This window comes from Pelophylax lessonae (assembly GCF_965119305.1).
Source record: "Pelophylax lessonae genome assembly, chromosome: 11".
Lineage (NCBI taxonomy): Eukaryota > Metazoa > Chordata > Amphibia > Anura > Ranidae > Pelophylax > Pelophylax lessonae.
This window is the reverse complement of record NC_138778.1, coordinates 89408202-89429591: the sequence shown is the minus strand read 5'-3', so window position 1 is coordinate 89429591 and position 21390 is coordinate 89408202. Positions and strand designations below refer to the sequence as shown.

The window sequence follows — 21390 nt, the reverse complement described above, 5'->3', positions numbered from 1 at the left end:
CAGCTGGTCTTCCCTTCGGACTTGCATGAGGGGTCTGGGGTTGATGGTGGCTTCCTTCGAAGCAGTCCCATTTGCCCAGTCCCATACCCGAATTCTTCAGCAAGAGATTCCTCTCAGATGGAATCGGAATCCGGAATCCCTGGACAATCAGATCCGATTGAGCAAACAGACCAGAGAGTCTCTGGTCTGGTGGCTTCGGTCTCCGATGCTCAGCCAGGGAAAGTCATTTCTGCCAATATATTGGACGACAGTGACCACGGATGCCAGTCTATCCGGATGGGGAGGAATTCTCGGTCAGTTATCTGTCCAGGGACTTTGGTCCCCGGAAGAATCCAGGTTACCGATAAATGTATTGGAACTGAGAGCGATCAGACTTTGTCTGATTCACTGGACCGAGCAGCTCCAGGGCAGCCCGGTTCGGATCCAGTCGGACAACGCCACGGCCGTGGCTTATGTCAATCACCAGGGGGGCACCAAGAGTGTCCGAGCGGCCAAAGAAGTGGCTTGCATTCTTCGCTGGGCGGAACGATTTGTTCCAGCAATCTCTGCGGTGTTCATTCCGGGGGTGGAAAATTGGCAGGCAGATTATCTCAGCCGTCAGACTCTGGATTAGGGGGAATGGTCCCTCCATCCAGACGTTTTCCACCAGTTGTGCCTACGATGGGGCACCCCGGATATGGATCTGTTGGCATCTCGATTCAACAGGAAAGTTCAGAGATTCGTGGCTCGCTCCCGCGATCCTCTAGCAGAAACCGCAGACGCACTGATCGCCCGTGGGGGCAATACCAGCTAATGTATGCCTTCCCTCCTCTTGGGTTACTGCCAAGACTTCTTCGCAGGATAGAGGAGGAAGGAATTCCAGTAATCCTGGCAGCCCCGGATTGGCCTCATCGAGCTTGTTACGCCGACTTGGTCAGACTGATGGCGGACGTCCCGTGGAGACTTCCTCTCAGGAAGGATCTACTGTCTCAGGGACCGATCTTCCATCCTGCTTTACGATCGCTGGTTTTTAACGGCCTGGTTATTGAGACCCAGGTGCTGAAGGACAAGGGATTGTCAGCTTCAGTTATTCCTACTCTAGTTAAAACAAGGAAAGCGACTTCCAGAAAGATTATCATCGTACATGGAAGTCTTATATTGTGTGATGTGAATCCCTTGGGTTCCATCTACATCTTTATTCGGTAGTCCGAATATTGGCTTTCTGCAACAGGGAGTTGAGCAGAAGCTGGCCTTGAGTGTTATCAAGGGTCTGGTTTCAGCATTTGCTATCTTCTTTCAGAAGCTTTTGTCTACTCATTCCTTGGTGCGGAATTTCATCCAGGGGGTGCGACACCTGGCTCTGCCAGTGCACGCGCCGTTACCATCCTGGGATCTTAATTTGGTGCTGTCGGTTCTTCAGACACCTCCCTTTGAAAATATCAGGGAGATTCCCTTGCTTACTTTATCCCAGAAGGTGGTCTTCTTGGTGGCTATCACTTCTGCACGCAGGGTGTCAGAACTGGCTGCATTATCCTGTTGTTCCCCAGATCTGGTGGTTCATAGGGATAAGGTTGTTCTTCATCCGAATCCATCCTTCCTTCTAAGGTGGTTTCAAAGTTTCATTGATTAAGGACAGTGTATTGTCCTTCCTATGTCCTTAGCCCAATCATCCTCGAGAATTTGCATGGCATTCCTTGGATGTAGTTCGGGCGATCAGGATATACTTGAATACTACGGATTCAATTTGTAAGACGGATTCACTGTTTGTGATCACGGATGGCCCTAAGAAGGGGTTGTCTGTTCTGCTGCGACCATCTTTAGATGGATCAGACAGACGGTGGTATAGGCTTATTTTATCTAAGGGTCGGGATCCCCCGTTCCCTGTTAAGGCGCATTCTACTCGGGCGCTTAGAGTTTCCTGGACCTTCCGCCATCAGGCGTCAGTGGTTCAGGTTTTCAAGGCGACTGTTTAGTAGTCGGTTCATACCTTTACAATATTGTATAAGGTTTATGTGATGGCATCGTCAGATGCCTCTTCTGGCTGCAAGGTTCCTGCAGGCCACTGTTTGAGGAGACTGTTGGTCTACCTCGAGGATTTGTGGGGTAGGTCTCATCTGTTTACTCGATGAGTCCTTTGATACTTCTGGTTGGCTCCGGTTGGGCCTTCTAGATTGGATTTTGATTCTGTCAATCCCACCCCTCATTTTGTGGCACTGCTTCTGGATGTCCCAGCTCTTGAGAATCAAGAAGACTACGTCTGTCAATGAGCGATAGAGAAAAATGGATTTTTGTAAGATCTTACCGTAAAATCCTTTTCTCTTAAGCTCATTGACAGACGTAGTACCCGCCCCTCTATCATTGAGTTGGGTTGGGTTAAATTCTCTGTACTGCTTTAAAACAGAACTGATTCCCTGTAGCAGAGAGAGGGAGGATATACCCTCAGGGACTGCCCCTAGGGTGGAGCCAGAACGTTTTGTCTTTCTGCCTAGTCCTACTCCTGCGGAGACAACATAACCCAGCTCTTGAGAATCAAGAAGACTACGTCTGTCAATGAGCTTAAGAGAAAAGGATTTTACGGTAAGATCTTACAAAAATCCATTTTTTACTTACAGGAAACAGCTCAGATTCGTAAGACTGAGAGCTTGTTTATGCTGCCAGAAGGCCCCAGAAAGGGGTTGGCAGCATCTAAATCTACGATTTATTTTTGGATTTGCCAGGTTATTACCCAGGCGTATGATTTAGTAGGGAAAGTTCCACCTTTTCCTGTAAAGGTACATGAGGAGTAGGTGCCTCTTGGGCACATCGCCATTAAGCCTCTATGGCTCAGATTTGCAAGGCCGCGACCTGGTCATCTGTGCATATGTTCACTCATTTCTATCGAGTGGATTTTGGGACCCAGGAGGAACCTGCATTTTGCCACAGTGTTCTGCAGGCAGCGGTGTAATCCTTTTTTTTTGGGGTTAGATGGCGGTATTTTTTGGTGTTCCCCCTCCCCTCAGATGCATTGCTTTGTGTCATCCCATGTGTTATGATTTATGGCTCTGTGTCCCGTGATGTACGAAAAGAAAAATAGACTTTTTAATGCAGACTTACCTGTAAAATCAGTTTCTTAAAGTACATCATGGGACACAGAGGTCCCTCACCTCTTTCATGGGATCTTTATTGCTTGCTACAATACTGAGGTACTTCCTTTGTGTTAGGGGTCATATAGGGGGGCATCCTTTGTGATTGGTTGCCAGTGTCCTTCACCTAAAGGTGGCTATATAACCCATGTGTTATAATTTATGGCTCTGTGTCTCGTGATGTACTTCAAGAAACTGATTTTTCAGATAAGTCTGTATTAAAAAATAAATTTTTTACCTATTTAGATGTTACGTTATGTTTGCATAGTTCAGTGTACAACTTTAGCATGCCCTAGTGACTGGATGAATTTAATTCCTGTGCTCACGCACACGAGATACCTCATCCCGGGCAGACTAATCAAGATGGCTGAAGACTCTGAACCTGGAAGAAGGCCAGGAGAAGTTGACAGTGCCAGCGGGGAAACTTGTAGATTTTGGTGAAGATGTTATGTTTGGGCAGTAAATGTTGAGATTTTATTTGATTCTTTGAAATATGAACCATTTATTAGTATTTTTAATAGTTTTTTGTATTTAATAATAATTTTTGGACATAGTGGATGCTAGGGAAGTGAAATGCAATAAATAATTTGCTTGTATTCTGGATTAATCTCTTTTGCTGTTGTCTTTCTAGTCTTACATCGCACTTAAGTCCAAATGGTACAGAGTGTTACATCAGTTCAGACCTCTTCTACTTAGAAGTTCATCTTGATCCAGAAGGTCAGCTGTGTGATGTCAAGGTCGCACATCAGGGAGAAAGCCCAATGGTGAGTACCAAGCTATCATGAGTTGATTTTAGAATTATCATGGCTAGTTTAGTATAGTGTAAAAAAAGAGAAAATGTATTTCTTCGTGCACATTCCAGGAAATGTTATCACTTCTCAACATTAATTTAGATAGAGCAGCCTGACTGATCCAGATACGTCCTCCACTTTATCCAATCAAGATCAAACTATACAGAAAGTATTAGTTGGTGCTTAACCACTTCCCGTCCATAGGATGTCACAATGACATCCTTAGGTTGAAGTGGTGATATCTTAATGATGCTTGCCGCTACAGGCATCATCCAGATATCTTTGTTTTCAGCCGGCGGTTCCCTCACTTGTAAAAGCTGGATTGCTTTAACAAGCAGCAGGAGGCGATGTCCTCCCCCCACGCCCTCTGGTGCCTCTCTGGGCTTACCTGTGCGATCACTGACCATCTCTATGACCCTGGGAGGGCGGAAGCGACGTTTCGGTTCTGGCAAATGTACACACTGCCAGTTTTTCCCCTGGAAAGCAGAGATCGGTGTGTGTGTGTGTGTGTGTGTGTGTGTTTTTTTTTTTTTTTATCTCATGCTTTCCAGGGTAGAGGAGATAATATTGACCCCAGATGTCTTCATAAAGAGGACCTATCATGCCTTATTCCTAGTACAAGGGATGTCTACATTTCTTGTAATTGGAATAAAAGTGATTAGAAAAGAATTAAAGGGGCAAAGTAAAAATAAAATAAATTGTATTTTCTCTTTCGTTTATTTACGGACACAGCTCCTTATCTTTTTGACAGTTGGGTTATGCTGCCCCCTACAGGAGTAGGACACTAGGCAGGAAAAAATAGGCAAAATCCCTACCTGAATTGGGGACACGAACATAAGGTAGAGATAGAGAACAGCAGGATCAACCAGGTTTTTTTCAAAGTACAGAAAATGAATCGCCTAGTGACTGAGTGATTATTAACAGCATGTAATTCACTCTTTGATAGTTTTTTATGATGTGGGTTTAGTCTAGTTTCACATCTATGCAGATGCGGTTGAAGTGCTTTTCAGGCACGTTTAGGGTTTTTAAACCTGCGGTTTTTAATGTTTTTTGTATGCAGTTTTCATACATTTTATGGTTTTCTTTTTTCTTTTTTTTTTCCTTTTTAAAAACACTGTATATAGCTGGATGCTAAGGAGCGTGCCAGAAAGCCAACCGCGGCATTCTTAACAACTGATGAGTCATCAGCGGTCAGGTAGAAAAAGAATTTGTGAAAAAAATGGCGTGGGTCCCCCCCCCTCCCAAATCCATGCCAGGCCCTCAGGGTCTGGTATGGTTTCGGAGGGGAATCCCATGCTAAAACAAAAAAAAGGCATGACCCCCCCCCCCACCCCCCAAAATACATACTAGACCCTTATCCGATCATGCAGCCTGGCAAGTCAGGAAAGGGAGGGGACCCACAAGCACCCCCACCTGAACCATACCAGTCCCCATTCCCTCAACATGAAGTGGGAGCCATGAAGTATGGACCCCATGCAGATTTTATTCAACAAATTTGTTTGCCGGCAATTCTTTTTTTTTTTTTTTTTTACATTGAGCTGTTAGCGGGGAACCCCACTGACAACTGAGGACTCATTGGTTGTTAAGGACACAGCGGCTGGCAATATACAGTGCTATTAAAGGGAGGGAAAAAACGCATTAAAAACCGCAACATGATTTTCTGGTGCAACTCCATTGAAGTCTTATTACATGCAAAATGCAATCTTCTGTGGGAGAAAAGTTCCCTAACCTTTCCACAAATGCATCGGCTGAAAAACGCATGAATGTTAATATGTACCATATGTACCATGGGAGGAAACCATGTTAAATGGATTGTAGTGCGTTTCTGCAAAATGCACCAAAAAATGCATAAGTATGAACTAGACATATGCCGGTTTTCGGTAATTCGATATATCGTGGTATTGCATACCCACGGTATTGTTATTGTGGCATTTTTAAAATACCGAGTTTCTCTGCTCCTGGTCTGACTTGTGAATTGATACATTTGGATGACTCATTCCTCACTCAGCAGTTCACTCACTCAATAGAAAACAGCTCTGGTAATATGATACTAGAGTGAGAGTGAGCTCCTCCCTGTAACCAATCAGACGGCTCCCACTCAGCACACACCCACATGTTTCCTTTTCGGGCTCAGAGAGACACAGTGAGAGACACAGTGCCTGCCTTCTACAAGTGTCTGCAAGTACTTTTACCATACACTGCCACTAGATAGACAGATAGATGGAGAGATAGATATACAGATAGATGGAGAGATAGATATACAGATAGATGGAGAGATAGATATACAGATAGATGGAGAGATAGATATACAGATAGATGGAGAGATAGATATACAGATAGATATACAGATAGATGGAGAGATAGATATACAGATAGATGGAGAGATAGATATACAGATAGATATACAGATAGATGGAGAGATAGATATACAGATGGATATACAGATAGATGGAGATATAGATAGATAGAAATACATACACGGGCATAGCAGCATATATATATAGATGCACAGGCATAGCAGCCCACATTACATTATTATATAGCCATCAAGCAGTGTCTGGCCTACCTGGTGATGACTGGTCCTGACGCTCCGATCCGATGGCCTGGTCATTAAGGGGGCAAATCCTTGCGGCCCAGAAGTGGTTAAACCTGCAGGAGGAGCGGTGTTTTTATTTGTAAATTACTTTACTATTGCTTTAGGCCTGGTTCACATGTATGCAGGTTAGCGGTTCACATGTATGTGGGTTGGCGGTTCACATGTATGCGGGTTAGCGGTTCACATGTATGTGGGTTGGCGGCCCATATTTGCACAGGGATAGGGATAGCAGCCCATTGATTTGAATGGGGTTGGGCTGCTATGCCTGCATTTTCAGCTGAAAAAAGCCGCATGCAGAATTTTTAAAAATGCAGTGGCGGTGAACCCCATCCTGCTTTTGCACCATGCGACTTACTTGCAGTTCCTGCACACGCAAACTGTTTTTAAATGCTGGGCCCATGTATTTAAAAACGCAGAAAGCTTGCCAGGGCAGGAACTGCAGGTAAGTCGCATGGTGCAGAAGTAGGATGGATTTAAAGGCCACTGCATTTTTTTAAAATGCTGCATGCACCTTTTTTCTGCGTAAAATGAGGGCATAGCAGCCCATTCAAATCAATGGGCTGCTATGCCTGTGCAAATGTGGGCCGCCAACTCGCATACATGTGAACCGCCAACCCGCATACATGTGAACTAGGCCTAAAGCATGTGAAAAGTAATTTACAAATAAAAACACCGCTCCTCCTGCAGGTTTAACCACTTCTGGGCTGCAAGGATTTAGCCCCTAATGACCAGGCCATCGGATCAGAGCGCCAGGACCAGTCATCACCAGGTAGGCCAGACACTGCTTGATGGCTTATTTTAGGCCTGGTTCACAGAGTCTGTACTGACTATATAATAATGTGCAAAAGTGATCCAAAGTCCCTAAATTCAGCAATGAAATTGAAGTGAGGTAGAAATTTATTAATTTAAGTTTAATAATTGAATACCGTGATAATACCGTATACCGTGGCAAACCTTAATCAATTAATCGCAGCATGGAAATCTGATATCGTCACATGCCTAGTATGAACATAGGGTTAGTGACATTTAGAATGCATGCTCATGGAATCAAATAACAGCACCGTAAAACACAGGAGCTGTCAGAACTGTGGAACCCAGACCTTGAAGACCCCTTGAGGGTATGCCCACTGTGATGGGTGAAGCCTGGACCCTATATAGGGACCAGCACTTGAACAGGTAAGGCAGGGTCAGTCTGTCTGTTGAACACGTCGCTGTAGCCCCACAATCCTGAATGGTAGCATTTCACCAGTATTTGCATATTGTTGCCAATACTAAGCATTTGCACAAGTTCTTTTACTCGTGCAAATGCTTGGATACTAAAACCAGTACTTTTGGTTCAGCTGCGATTTCCATTATACACTTTGAACCGCTAAACAAAGTTCAAATTCCGCATTCAAAACAGCATCACACACGATACATTTGGTTCAGGTGCTATTTCCGTTGTCATACATTTTGACAATTCGCACCTGAACTGCTGAACAAAGTAGCATTGTATGGGAGCTGAAATCCTGCTGTTAAAACCGCACATATGTGAACCCGGTTTTACCGTTCATAATAATTATAAAGAGACGGTAGTAATTTTTCGTTAGTCTAAGAAAAACTGTCACATGACACTAAAAATGGGTATTGGTAATTGGTATCGGGAAGTACTTGAGAAAAAGTATTGTTACTCGGTTTTAAAAAACTGGTAGACCTGCATTCTTACTGAATTGTGTGCCTTCATACAGTATACATATCATAAAATTGGGACTATTTTTTACATTTTGTTTCTTTACAGCGTAAAATTCAACAACTCAGAGCATAGTCTCAAAATTATGTGTCCCACAACAGGCTGCACACTTTGCTACTTCTGCCTACAGCCCTTTTTAAGGTACTTAGGTGCTTCTTCCCACTTTTGCTACAGGACGGTTACCGCCTGGGTTGCTACATACTAAGACACACCTTATTTCTGCACCCTTCTCTGCCTGTACCCCACAGGGGTACTGCCGAATATAAGGCATGGAAAAAAAAAAAAAGAAGGCGCACTGGCCTAGTGCGTTATCCAACAGATTTATTAAAAAATATGAATAAAATCCTAAAGCTGTTTACTCACAAACATAAGATACAAACACGCTTGTTAGGCCACATGTGTGGCTATCTCACATCGGTTGCTCGAATCACCGAACCTGGGAGTGGGGGGTCCTGGATGAGACCCCTCAGGCTGACTTTTTCTTCAGAGCCTAGCTTGAAATGGCTTAATTCACAGTACTTCTACCCTACAGACACACCCACGACGTGGGAGCCATGGCCCCTTCCATGGGATGGAATGAGGGAGGGCTAAGAGGTCAAGTGAAGTGTACCAATGCACCAACCATATGAGCACCACAAAAACACACAAAAGGCAGATATGCGGCTACCAGGTGAAATGACAAATGCACATGCTGCATTATGATACAGGACCGCCAACAGTCAAAATCAACAAATCTGTACTACACTCTGTAAACGACTAGATCATTAAATAGGAAAGAGCTAGGGGATCCAGTGATGTTAACTTTATTGTGAACATGGTATCACTGTATATGCATTTACCACAATGATGTAAGTGGCTCAAATGGGGGAAGGATTGTGGAGCACTCTTTTGCTGTGAGATCCTAGTGTGGGAGTCGCTGGGGTGTTCTCTGTAATAGCACAGTGTGGTTCTGCTATGTAGAACCCACGCCTTACAAAAAAAGTGGGGCTGGAAATAAGTTCCAGCCATCACTTCCTGCTGCTGTGCATGTCATTTTCTTTCCACAGGCCAACGCTATCTTGGTAAAGACCAAAATGTAGAGGTCAAAGGTTTTCCTATGAAAAAAGGTTCCAAATATAGGATGTATTCCTTTTGTGGGTTTTCAGTATTTCTGACAAACGTTGCACTCCTCTATATAAACACACGCTATCTAGATATTTAATAACGATAGGGCACCTCAAGCATTTGCTAATATCATTGTGGCAACATACACATATTGCCTATTGTATATCCACTCTTTCAGGCATGAGATCATATTGATAATGCACAGATATACTTTGTTGGTAGGACTGTAAACAGTGAGAACCATGTAGCTCTGGTTCACATTGAAAAAGTACTGATTTCACTCCCCTGAACCCATGGTGACATCTGCGTTTCACTCTTTGTTTTCCTGAGAATTCGGAACTCTACATTTTGGTCTGTACCAAGATAGCGGCGGACTGTGAAGGGGAAATGACATGCACAGAAGCAGGAAGTGCTCGCTGGAAGGTATTTCCGGCCCCGCTTCTGGGTTTTTCAGTAAGGTGTGGGTTCCACACAGCAGAACCACGCTGTGTTATTCCAGCGAACACCCCAGTGACTCCCACACTTGGATCTCAAAGCTATTGAGTGCTGCACATTCCTTCCCCCCCTTTTGAGTCACCTGCATCATTGTGGTAAGTGCACATACAGTGATACTACGTTCACAATACAGTTACCATCTCTAGATCCCCTAGCTGTTTGCTATTTAATGATATAGTCACTCATCACTAGCTTTTAGAGTGTAGTACAGATGTGATGATTTTGGCTGTTGGGGGTCCCGTATCTTAATGCAGCATGTGCATTTGTCATTCACCTGGTAGCTGCATATCTGCCTTGTGTGCTTTTGCGATGCTCATGTGGTTCACTTCACCTCTTAACTCTCCCTCATTCCATCTCATGGGAGGGGTCATGGCTCTCACGTCGTGGGTGTGTCTGTAGGGTATAAGTACTGTGAATTAAGCTATTTCAAGCTAGGCTCTGAAGAAGAATGCCAGTCCTTTGAAATGCGTCAGCCAGAGGGGTCTCATCCAGGTCCCCCACGCCCAGGTTTGGTGATTCCAGCAACCGATTAGAGAGAGCCACACGTGGGCTGACGAGCGTGTTTTTAACCTCTGTATGATTTATTTCATATTTTTTCTTAAATTTGTTGGATAATGCACTAGGCCAGTCCACCCTCTTTTCTTTTTCTATCCTCACCGTACTGTCAAGGCGACCCCAGTCCTAGAGGGCAGCAAGGCATCTACGAGATTATCCACGATTTGACCAGGCACCTGTGACACTACACAGTCAGCTGATTCTATCGCAGGAGTGTTCTGCACTGCTGCACTCCTATAGAAACAACATTGTGGAGTATCTGGATGGTCTCTTCTTGAGGCAGTGGTTTGCCCAGGCCCTCTTTGATAACATCTTCACACTTCAGAACTTCTTGTTGATCCTTTACCTCCCTAGGTTGGATCCAACCCATTGCTTAGTGTACCTGGGTCTAGTCCTGGAAGTGGCCCAGGTGTTTCTCCCCTAGGAAAGGTCGTTCGCTCTTCTTACTAATGTTTGGACTCTTGGCTCCAAGAAGCTTCAGTCGTCTTTTGTGTATAATTACTGGATCTGATGGTGATCTCCTTTTGAGGTGGTAATGCTTGCCCAGTTTCACTCCAGGCCTCTGCAGCTCAATGTGCTGACTGCATGAAACAAGCTTCTCTAGTCTGTGGACTGGCCTGTGTGCCTGTTTCCCAAGACCAGGCTATCGCTGAACTAGTGACTGACCAACCTTGCATTGGAATCGGGGGACATATTTTCTCCTCTTTGTTCTGGATGGTTCTCACGATGGATGCCAGCCTGTCAGTCTAGAAAGGAGTCCTAGGGACTGACCTGGTCCAAGGAACTTGGTCGGTGAGGAAATCCATACTTTCCACAACTTTTTAGAACTAAGGGCCATTCACCTGTCTCTTCATCGGTGGACAACTGAGGGAGATTTGATTAGACAAAGGCACAGCAGTGGCCTACATCTACCATGAGGGCAGAACCAGAAAGTGCACACCCTTTCCTGAGGCTGATTTAATCCTGACCTGGGCCAAAAGGCATATCCCAGTTTTAACGGAGGTCAGAAATATATACTTATATATTTTTTTTGTTTTGTTGAAATCAACAGTGTGTAAGCAGACCAATTGTCAGCTTAATTAATCTATGAGCTCCTGTGCCCCGCAGGGGGTGGGAGAGGAAGGTGATCACAGGAAGTGCAGACAGCATGGTTTCCTGTAGCTGGAAAAGCTAGACGTGCCAGCACCATGTGTTGAATTCAAAGTACAATTTAAGTTCCCTATGCTGACAGAAAGTGTCAGATTGTTGAGAGTCTCTTCAGTGTTGGAAAGTGTAGCAGATGGGCTGTAGGTTTTTCTAGGAGTCTTGAAGATGCATGGAACTATGCAAACAGACAGTTCCATATGGGCTGTGCTTTGCTTTCTGCGCTGCTGGGACTTGTAGTTCTGCATTGTCTGTCTGGTTTTCAGGACACTGAGACTTTACTCTATTCTGTGCCCTTCTTCTGCTGAGACCACTGTTCTGGTGGGTTCCCTTAAACCTTGCTGTGCCCCTTGTTGAGGATTTAACCCTGAGAGCCTTGTGTAACGTACTTAGCTCTGGTCCTGCGATAATCCTGCTATCCCTGCTGTGTGCCTAGTCTGTATACTGATTTAACCCTTTGCCCGTCAGAACTCTGCTATCCCTGCTGTGTGCCCAGCCTGTATACAAATTTAAACCTTTGCCCATCAAAACTCTGCTAGCCCTGCTGTGTGCCCAGCCTGTGTATGGATTAAACTCTTTGCCTGCCAGAACTCTGCTATCCCTGCTGTGTGCCCATCCCTGTGTTACGGACTTAGCCTTTTGCCTACCAGAACTCTGCTATCCTTGCTGTGTGACCACCACCTTATTTTCAATAAAAGCCCAGTGTATATGCCTGCTCGCCACGTGTGTTCTGTTCCACCCACACCTCCTTCACACCAGCCTTATCCACACAGCCCTTAGCCCCTGGATGCAGGGTAATGGTCTCTTCACCTGAAGATTTCCAGGACACCTGTCACCAATGGGAAACTTGAGGTTTCGCCTATCAGCTAACATAGCAGAGCCGAGCCAGGCTCTAGAAGGATCCCAACAATGTTGTCAGGATTCATCTGGCTGCCTTACTGACAGTTGGCTGCACCTTTCAGCATATGGCTGAGAGCCAGAGCCAGCCACTCCCGTTCCATGCTCAGCCTGGCTTTCCATTGAGCACTAGAAGAGCAGAGCATAGAGGGGCGACTGAGCAGAGCAGACCAAGAACTAAGTGATCATCAGTTATGCATCATGTTGCTAATGCTGCAGTATGGGGGTTAGTAAGAAGGTTTCGTTTTTTTTTTTTACTTATTCTATACTTTTCCTTTTAAGGTTCAAGTTTTGACCTTGGCTTTTCTAATGCAAAGACCTGACCACTCACACTCTGATACAGACTTTTATCCAAGGGGTAGCTCACATATCGCCCATGGTGTTACTATAAGATCTTAATCAGGTTTTCTTTGCCATTCAGAAGCCTCACTTTGAGCCTTTTTGCAAAATCCTCTTCTTATCTTATTCATAAGGTTACCTTTCTCACGGCAGTCACTTTGGCAGGACATGTCTCGGCACTGGCGCGGTTCTCCTGTAAAGAGCCTTTCCATTTTTATAGTAAGGACAAGTGTATTTTGAAATTGAAGTCTTCCTTTCTTTACAAGATGGTCTCTTCTTTTCACCTGAATAAGAATATCATCCTCCCTTCTCTTTTGTCTGGCTTAATAGATTCCTGAAGAGATTTCTCTCCACTGTTTAGATATAGTGTGAGCAGAGTTTACTTCACGGCCACTGCTTCTATTTGAAACTGGAAAACGTTTGTGCTGCTAGTGAGCTCTCGTAAGGGTAGCCTGCGTCTTTCTCCGCTATTTCTAGGTAGATGAGGCAGATTATCTGTAAGGCGTACGCCTTTAATCACAGGGGTTTCTTTTATTTCCTGTTAGGGCTCACTGGACTCTTTCAGTTGGCACCTCAGCTTTTCAGGATTGGGTGTCTGTTTTAGCAAAACCGCCATCTGGTGGATGTTTAGCACTCGGCTGATGCCAGCTTCTGCCATAAGATGTTTCAAGCTGCTCCTTTAAGTTCAGAACCTAATTACATTGTTAGGTTGAAAAAAGACTCAAGTCCACCTTGCTCAACCAATAAAAAACAAAAACAGTAAAGAAAACCCAACCATACAATCCCATATACACAATCCTATATCCACAGTTGATCCAGAGGAAGGCGAAAAAACCCAGCAAAGCATGATCCAATTTTCTACAGCAGGGGAAACATTTCTTCCTGATCCCTCGAGAGGCAATCTGATATTCCCTGTATCAACTTTTTTTTTCAAATATTTTATTTATGAAAAAGGAACAACAGTCGAGAAACAATCTGTGACAGGTACCATACAGACATATGTAACAAACATATCATTGAAAGAAGAAACATACTAAAACAGCAGATCGAAGATCAATGAAGGTCCTGGCGAAATCATAGGACCCATCCCCGAGGGCGGGGAAGGTGCAGGCACATCCAACCCGATTCACAGATAGCCAGGCACTAATACAAGCATATGAAGAAGCTGCATTACGGAGAGAGAATAACCGTTTCCGGCCGTCGCTCCCCAATTTTATCTAAAAAATGGAAAAGATAAAAGGGAACAGAGCCCGAGAATGGGTGACACACAGAGAAGACAAAGAAGGATGGTGAAAGGATAGGGACAGGGGGGGGGACGGGGGGGGCAGAAGGGGCAACTCCCCGCATGGACAAAACCCACGGGCACTCCCGAGGTGAAGATCAGCCGCACATCAGAGACCTGCCCTTGTCAGAGAGCACGAAGACATTCCAGAAACCCCAAATCCTATCGTACCGCTCCCTGCGATGCTGCCTCGTGAGGGTGAGGTCCTCCATTCTGTTCACGTCCTCCATCCTGCGCATACAATCCCCTATAGTCGGTACTCTAGTCGTCTTCCATAGCACCGGGATGCAAGCCTTGGCAGCACTCAGAACATGGGGGATAATCGATTTTTTACTTTTCGAGATCGGTGTAGAGGAGACCTGAAGTAGGAAGAACTCCGGAGTATCCGGGATTTCCCGGTCCGATAGTTCCCCCAAGAGGGCCCGGACGGCTTGCCAGAAAGGGCGTAGACGAGGACATGACCAGAAAATGTGGAGTATCGTGCCCACATCACTCTGGCACCTCCAGCAAAGGTTCGGTGTGTCCGGAAAAATTTTGTGCAAAGTAGAGGGAACCCTATACCACCGGGTAAGGATCTTATAGTTCAACTCCTGCAATTTCGCGCAGGTCGGCGTCTTCAAAGCCAGGGCGTATACTTTCAGGCGTTGCGCCGGGGTGAGCTGCAGCTGAAGATCCCGCTCCCACCTGCCCAACCCAGGGAGGACATAGTCCTCTCCCGGCGAGAGCAGGAGGCCATAGGATTTGGACAGCGTACCCGGCAGGCTCCCGTCCCCCACGCAGTATTCCTCATAGGGAGTGAGGTCCCTGGAGAATGACGAGGGGTCCGGTAAGGAGCGTAGATAATGGTGTACCTGGGCAGCGTGCCAGAACCCCAGTCGAAAGGAGCCACTGCTCGACATCAGCTCCTCTATCGTCGGCCACCGAGATCCCCTGAGGAAGTGGACTGCTTGAGAAACGCCCCTGGACATCAATCCGCGGAAAGCCGAGTCCTCCAATCCAGGGGAAAACTCCGGGTTACCCAGGACCGGGTAAAGCGGGGATGACTGCGTGGATATGGAGGGGTGCGAAAGAACGCGACGAGTGGTTGTAATCGTCACGCCGATCGTGGGATGCGCCCGGAGGCCCCGTGGAAGCTCCCCCCTAACCCATGGCATGCCCTCCAGGGAGGTGACAGTCTGTCCCCTCTCCAACTGCACCCACAATTTACCCGTACCATGTCTCCGCCAATCAATCAGCCGGCCGAGGTGGACCGCTTGATGATATTTAGCTACATCAGGGAGGGCCAGGCCCCCAGAGTGCTTTGGCAGAGTCAACTGGGCACGAGACAGCCTAGGCCTCCCGCGGGCCCAGATGAATTTCAGGAAGATGCTGTGGGTTTGGGCAAAGAATGAGGCCGGGATCTGCACAGGAAGCGCCTGCAGCAGGTACAAAATTTTAGGGAGGATCGACATCTTAATTAGGTTGCATCGGCCGAACCAAGAATGCAGTCCGGTATTCCAGGTCTGTAGCAGGCCACGAATATGGGTCAAGAGGCCTGTATCAACTTTACCTATAAATATTAGTACCCATTTATATTATGTACACCTAGGAAAGAACCCAGGCTTTTCTTAAAGCAATCTAGCGAGCTAGCCAGAACCACCTCAGGAGGGAGTCTATTCAACATTTTCACAGCTCTTGCAGTGAAGAAACCTTTTCGTATTTGGAGACAAAATCGGTTTTCCTCCAGACGTAAAGAGTGCCCCCTTATCCTCTGTGTTGACCTTAAAATGAATAACTCAATGCCAAGTTCACTATATGGACCTCTTAAGTATTTATACATGTTCATCATATCCCCCCCTTAATCTCCTCTTCTAAAGCAAGAATAAATTCAGTTCTTCTAATCTTTCCTCATAGCTGAGCTCATCCACGCCTCTTATCAGTTTGGTTGCCCTTCTCTGCACTTTCTCCAGTTCCCCCGATATCCTTTTTTGAGAACTGGTGCCCAAAACTGAACTGCATATTCCAGATGAGGTTTTTTTTTTTTACAGAAACGTTTTTATTAATTTTCTGCAGCATAAAGAAAATCAATCGTCAACAAACAACATTAACAAGCGTAGATACAGGTTAGAAAAAATCCAACAGTGTACAATGGTACAAGGCAAGGCAATTATCGGTACAAAGTGCTTTAGAGGGAGAAATAGTTCACAAATGAACGCGGTAGACTAGCAGTTGGTGATACAAATCCAAAAAAGGGGGGGCACAACTCCAATGAAATAGTGCGTTCAGCACGAAGGCAGGGGGGGCAGCGGGACAGAAAAGGAGGCCAGGAGGCAAATGGAAGCAAGAGACGAGAGACAGCAATAGGGGGGCAACAGAGGAGGGCCAGAGAAGAAGGGGGGGGGAGAGAGAGAGAGTGGAAACCCCAAAACAACGGGTATAGAAGAGAGAGTTGCGAAGTAAACATCCAGGCAGGTCACATGGTCGTCGAAGTGCCCATCCATACCTTGTCAAACTTCTGAGGGCACCCCTACTCATGTATGTGAGTCTGTACAGGGGAAGAACCGAGTCAACCAGCACTATCCAAGAGGACACCAGAGGTGGGTCGAACGACTTCCAACCAAGTAGGATAACCTTTCTAGCATAGGAGATAAAACACAAACAGCTGCATGTGGACCCTAGGGGAGACCCGCTTGCAGTGACCCAGCAGCAACACACGGGGATCCAGGACCATCATGGAAACTCCCATGTCCTGTATTTTAGTGACCACCTCCCCCCAGAAGGTCTGGACCACAGGACAAAACCACACCATATGCATGAAGGTGCCGACCTGGTCGCAGCCCCTGTGGCACACCTCCAAGCTACCCGGGTAAATCCTAGCTACCCTCTGGGGGGTATAGTACGCCCTATAAAGGAACTTGAGTTGGATAAATCTATCCCTAGCAGAGATCATCCTGGATATATTATAACCCAACCCCTCCTCCCAAGTATCAGCATCCAACGAGGGGATGTCTTCCTTCCAAACAGCCAAGAGTCTGTCACAACTACCCCTCACCTTACCAGCTATCCTAATGTAGACCGAAGATAGAATACGATCAACGTTTCTGGTGATAAGGAAGCGATCCACTGTGTTGGGGGCCAGTGAAAGTACCCGAGGGAATGCGAGCGGCGTGTGGCAGTTGCAAATACCTAAACAACATGAAGGAGGGAAGGCTAGAATTTAGAGCGCAGTTTCTGGAAAGCAAGCAAGTGACCATTAGGCATGACGTGCTGGTGTTTGGTAACACCGTACCTCTGCCACAGGCCAGGGTCTGGTCAGATGAGGTCTTACTAATGATTTGTACAGGGGCAAAATGATATCCCTCTCTTTGGAATCCATGCCTCTATTAATACAAGAAAGGTCTTTGCTTGCTTTGGAAACCGCAGCTTGACATTGCATGCTTTTATTAAACTTATGATCTACCAGAACACCCAGATCCTTCTGGATTCCCCCAATTTTACTCCCCTAGTATGTATGATGCATGCATATTCTTAGCCCCCAAGTGCATAACTTTACATTTATCAATATTAAACCTCATTTGCCACATCGTTGCCCAATGAAACAGTGCATTGAGGTCAGCTTGTAAGTTGGAGACATCCTGTAAGGAAGTTATTCCACTTAAAAGCTTGGTGTCATCTGCAAAGACTGAAATGGTACTTTTAATCCCAGACCCTATATCATTTATAAAGATATTAAAAAGTAAGGGTCCCAACACTGAACCTTGGGGTACACCACTGATAACCTTAGACCATTCAGAGTAAGAATCATTAACCACTACTCTCTGAATTCTATCTTTTAGACAATTTTCTATCCATTTAGAAACTGATGTTTCCGAGCCTGTAGACTTTACCTTACACATTAGCTGTGTGTGGGGAACTGTGTCAAACGCTTTTGCAAAATCCAAGTATACTACGTCCACAGCCACCCCTTTGTCACTTGGGTTTGTTGCTTATTTTCCCACCTCTCTCATCGTCTGAATCTAGGATTAACCACTTTCCCTCTAGAGCATTTTTTTTTATTTTCTGCACACATTAAAATCTGCATTTGATATTTAATGATATAAAAGTCCAAATCCATTGTATATCTTCTGAACACAGATACTGTAGAATTAAAAGAAGGTAGTTGCAATTTTTTATGTAACATAATATTTGCGCATTTTATCAAATCTATATTTACAGGAAACAAAAACGCAAATGATTTTTATTGCTCGCATTTACTTTTTCATTAAATATTTTTTTAATACAAAATAAAATAGTGTATAGTAAAAAAAAAAAGTACCAAATATATCAACCCTCAAAATTGTATGGCGTTACTGCTATTCACATACAGGTGCGCTCCCTATACACATGTTTGCATTTCTGTGTGTGCACAGGCAACAGGATTGCTTTTAGTTCTTTCTTTTTTTTTTTTTTTCCATTTAGCTCGATTGCTATCACAAGGGGGCTACTAGCAAGTCCCTATGTTATAGCTTTGGGCAGGAGACAGGTACTCTTTATGGAGACATCAGGGGGTCTGCCCTGCCGTCTGCTCTAGCCAACCATACACAGTACTGTTTGATCTTCTGTGCACCTGGTCCAGATTCTAATAGCTCTCCGGGTTAGTTTACACCATTGAAACACAGTCCGTATGCGTTTCAGCATATATATTTTTGATGCGTTCCGGTGCATTTTTTTCCACCTTAAATAAGGACATGGGCATTTGGTGTGTTCCAGGTGTGTTTTTATGTGTTTTACCGCGTTTCAGTGCAGAAAAAAATGCAGCATGCTTTTTTTTCTGGAACTGACCACACAGGTGTGAACGATGCCATTGAAAACCACATATAACCTACCATCCATGCGTTTTTGATGCAGAAAATAAACTTACTGGACTGCATGTGGTGTGAACTGGCCCTGAAAGTAAAAAATTCTCATAGCTGACATGAATGTACATATAAGTACGGTAAAAGGAATATGGCTTTTACATGAAAACCAGGAGCCGCTGAACAAAACAGACCATGAAAATCTGGACATAAAGTTGTGCTGAAAAGTTTGCATACCCTGGCCGAAATCGTGAAATTTTGGCATTGATATTTGTGGCATTGGGGCAGTAAATGCTTCTTTCTGGCAACTTGACCAAGCAGCTCATTTTTGTTGAGTTGTCATGATATTGTGCTTCTTAAAAACAACCAACACCGTCTTTTTCCAGAGCAGCCGGTATTTTTTCCTGAGGTTACTTGTAGATTTTTGTTTGCATCCTAAACAATTCTATTGGCAGTTATGGCTGCAGTCTTTTTTGGTCTATCTGACCTTGACTTTGTATCAAAAGATCCCTGAATTTTCCACTTATTAATAAGTGATTGAATAGTAATGACTGCATAATAAAGGCTTTGGATATCTTTTTATATCCTTTTCCATCTTTGTAAAGTTCCATTGCCTTGTTAAGCAGGTCTTTTGACAATTCTTTTCTGCTCCCTATGGATCCGTATCTAGCCTCACTAATAGCAATTTAAAAAGACAAAGATGTGCCTCGCCCTGGCCTCTCTTCCCTTTTCCTCTACTTTTCCCCTTTTTTCACCCGCTCTGCTTCTAGCTTTACTGCTTTTCAATTTTACTTTTGTCCTCCCTATGGGAGGGTATCTTTCCACCTGCCTACTGTACACCTATTGTTTATTATCGCGGTGTGTTAAAGTGTGTCTCTTCGGGGGGCAGAACCAGGCATGATCAGGCTCTCACCTAATTACGTTTGATGATGCAAGTTTCAGGCAAGGGATGCCTGAGTGTTTCCGTTTTGGTTTATATTTGCTCCCTTGAACACAAAATCTTTATCATTGTATGGCCATGCACCTGTTAATTGTTTGCTGAACCTGTAATGCTTGTTTGTTATTCTTTCTATGAAAAACTAATAAAACTTTTAATAAAAAAAAAAAAATCATCTTATTATCTCAAAACACCTGTAAAGGTTTACTGAGCCTTTAAATGGTCTCTCAGTCTGGTTCAGTAGGTGACCCAATCATGGGGAAGACTGCTGTCTTGACAGTTGTCCAGAAGACAGTCATTTGACACCCTCCACAAGTAGGGTAAGGTCATAAAAGGCCACTGCTAAAGAAGCTGGCTGTTGACAGAGTGCTGTATCCAAGTGTATTAATGGAAAGCTGAGTGGAAGGAAGAAGTGTGGTAGAACAAAGGTGCACAAGCAATAGGGATAGCCGCAGCCTTAAAGGAATTGTAAAGCAAAGGCCATTCAAGAATTTGGGGGAGATTCACAAAGACTGGACTACGGCTGTGGTAGTACTTCAAGATCCACCACACACACATGGATCAAGGACATGGGCTACAATTGTCACATTTCTTGTGTAAGGCACTCCTGAACCACAGACAACGTCAAAACCGTCCGGACTGTTGCTCAGTGTTCTAAAGTCCTCTTTTCAGATGAAAGTAAATTTTGCATTTTATTTGGAAATGAAAGTCCAAGAGTCTGCAGTGTGTGAAGTTTCCACAGTCAGTGATGATTTTGGCAGCCTTGTCATCTGCTGGTGTTGGTCCACTGTGTTTTATCAAGTTCAAAGTCAGCGCAGCCCTCTACCAGGAAATTCTAGATGAGCATGCCTTCTGAAGACCAGCTGTATGGAGATGCTGATTTCATTTTCCAGCAGGACTTGGCAGCTGCCCACACTGCCAAAAGTACCAATACCTGGTTTAATGATCATGGTATCACTGTGTTTGACCAGCAAGCTCTGTATGCTGCATCCATATTAATGGAAATTTGAGTTGAAAGAAAAAGTGTGGTAGAAAAAAGGGCACAAGAAACAGGAATAATTGCAGCCTTGAGAGGATTGTGAAGCAAAGGCTATTCAAGAATTTTGGGGAGATTCACAAGGACTGGACTACTGTTTGTGTCAGTGCTTCAAGACTCACCACACGCCGATGTATCCAGGACATGGGCTACAACTGTTGAATTCCTTGTGTCAAGCCACACCTAAACCAAAGACATCAGAAGTGTCTTACCTGGGCTAAGGAGAAAAAGGATTGGGCTGTTGCTCAGTGGTCCAAAGTACTCTTTTTGTATAAAAGTACATTTTGTATTTCATTTGGGTATCAAGGTCCCAAAGTTTCCACAGTCAGTGATGATTTGGGCAGCCATGTCATCTGCTGGTTTTTGGTCCACTGTGTTTTATCAAGTCCAAAGTCAGCACAGCTTTCTACCAGGTAATTCTGGAGTACTTCATGCTTCTCTCTGCTGACCAGCTTTATGGAGATTCTGATTTAATTTTCCAGCAGGACTTGCCACCTGCCCACACTGCTAAAAGTACCAATACCTGGTTTATTGATCACGGTATCACTATGCTTAATTGGCCAGTAAAATT

General features: G+C 44.8%; 1 protein-coding gene across 1 annotated transcript in view; it reads left to right on the top strand.

The window, feature by feature from the left end:
• Positions 1–21390, top strand: part of MED1 (mediator complex subunit 1) — a 255618-nt gene that overhangs the window by 68746 nt on the left and 165482 nt on the right. The window contains exon 5 of the mRNA XM_082272995.1: positions 3733–3865. Within this exon, the coding sequence (XP_082129121.1) occupies positions 3733–3865 (133 nt within the window). The remainder of the gene's footprint in view (positions 1–3732; positions 3866–21390) is intronic.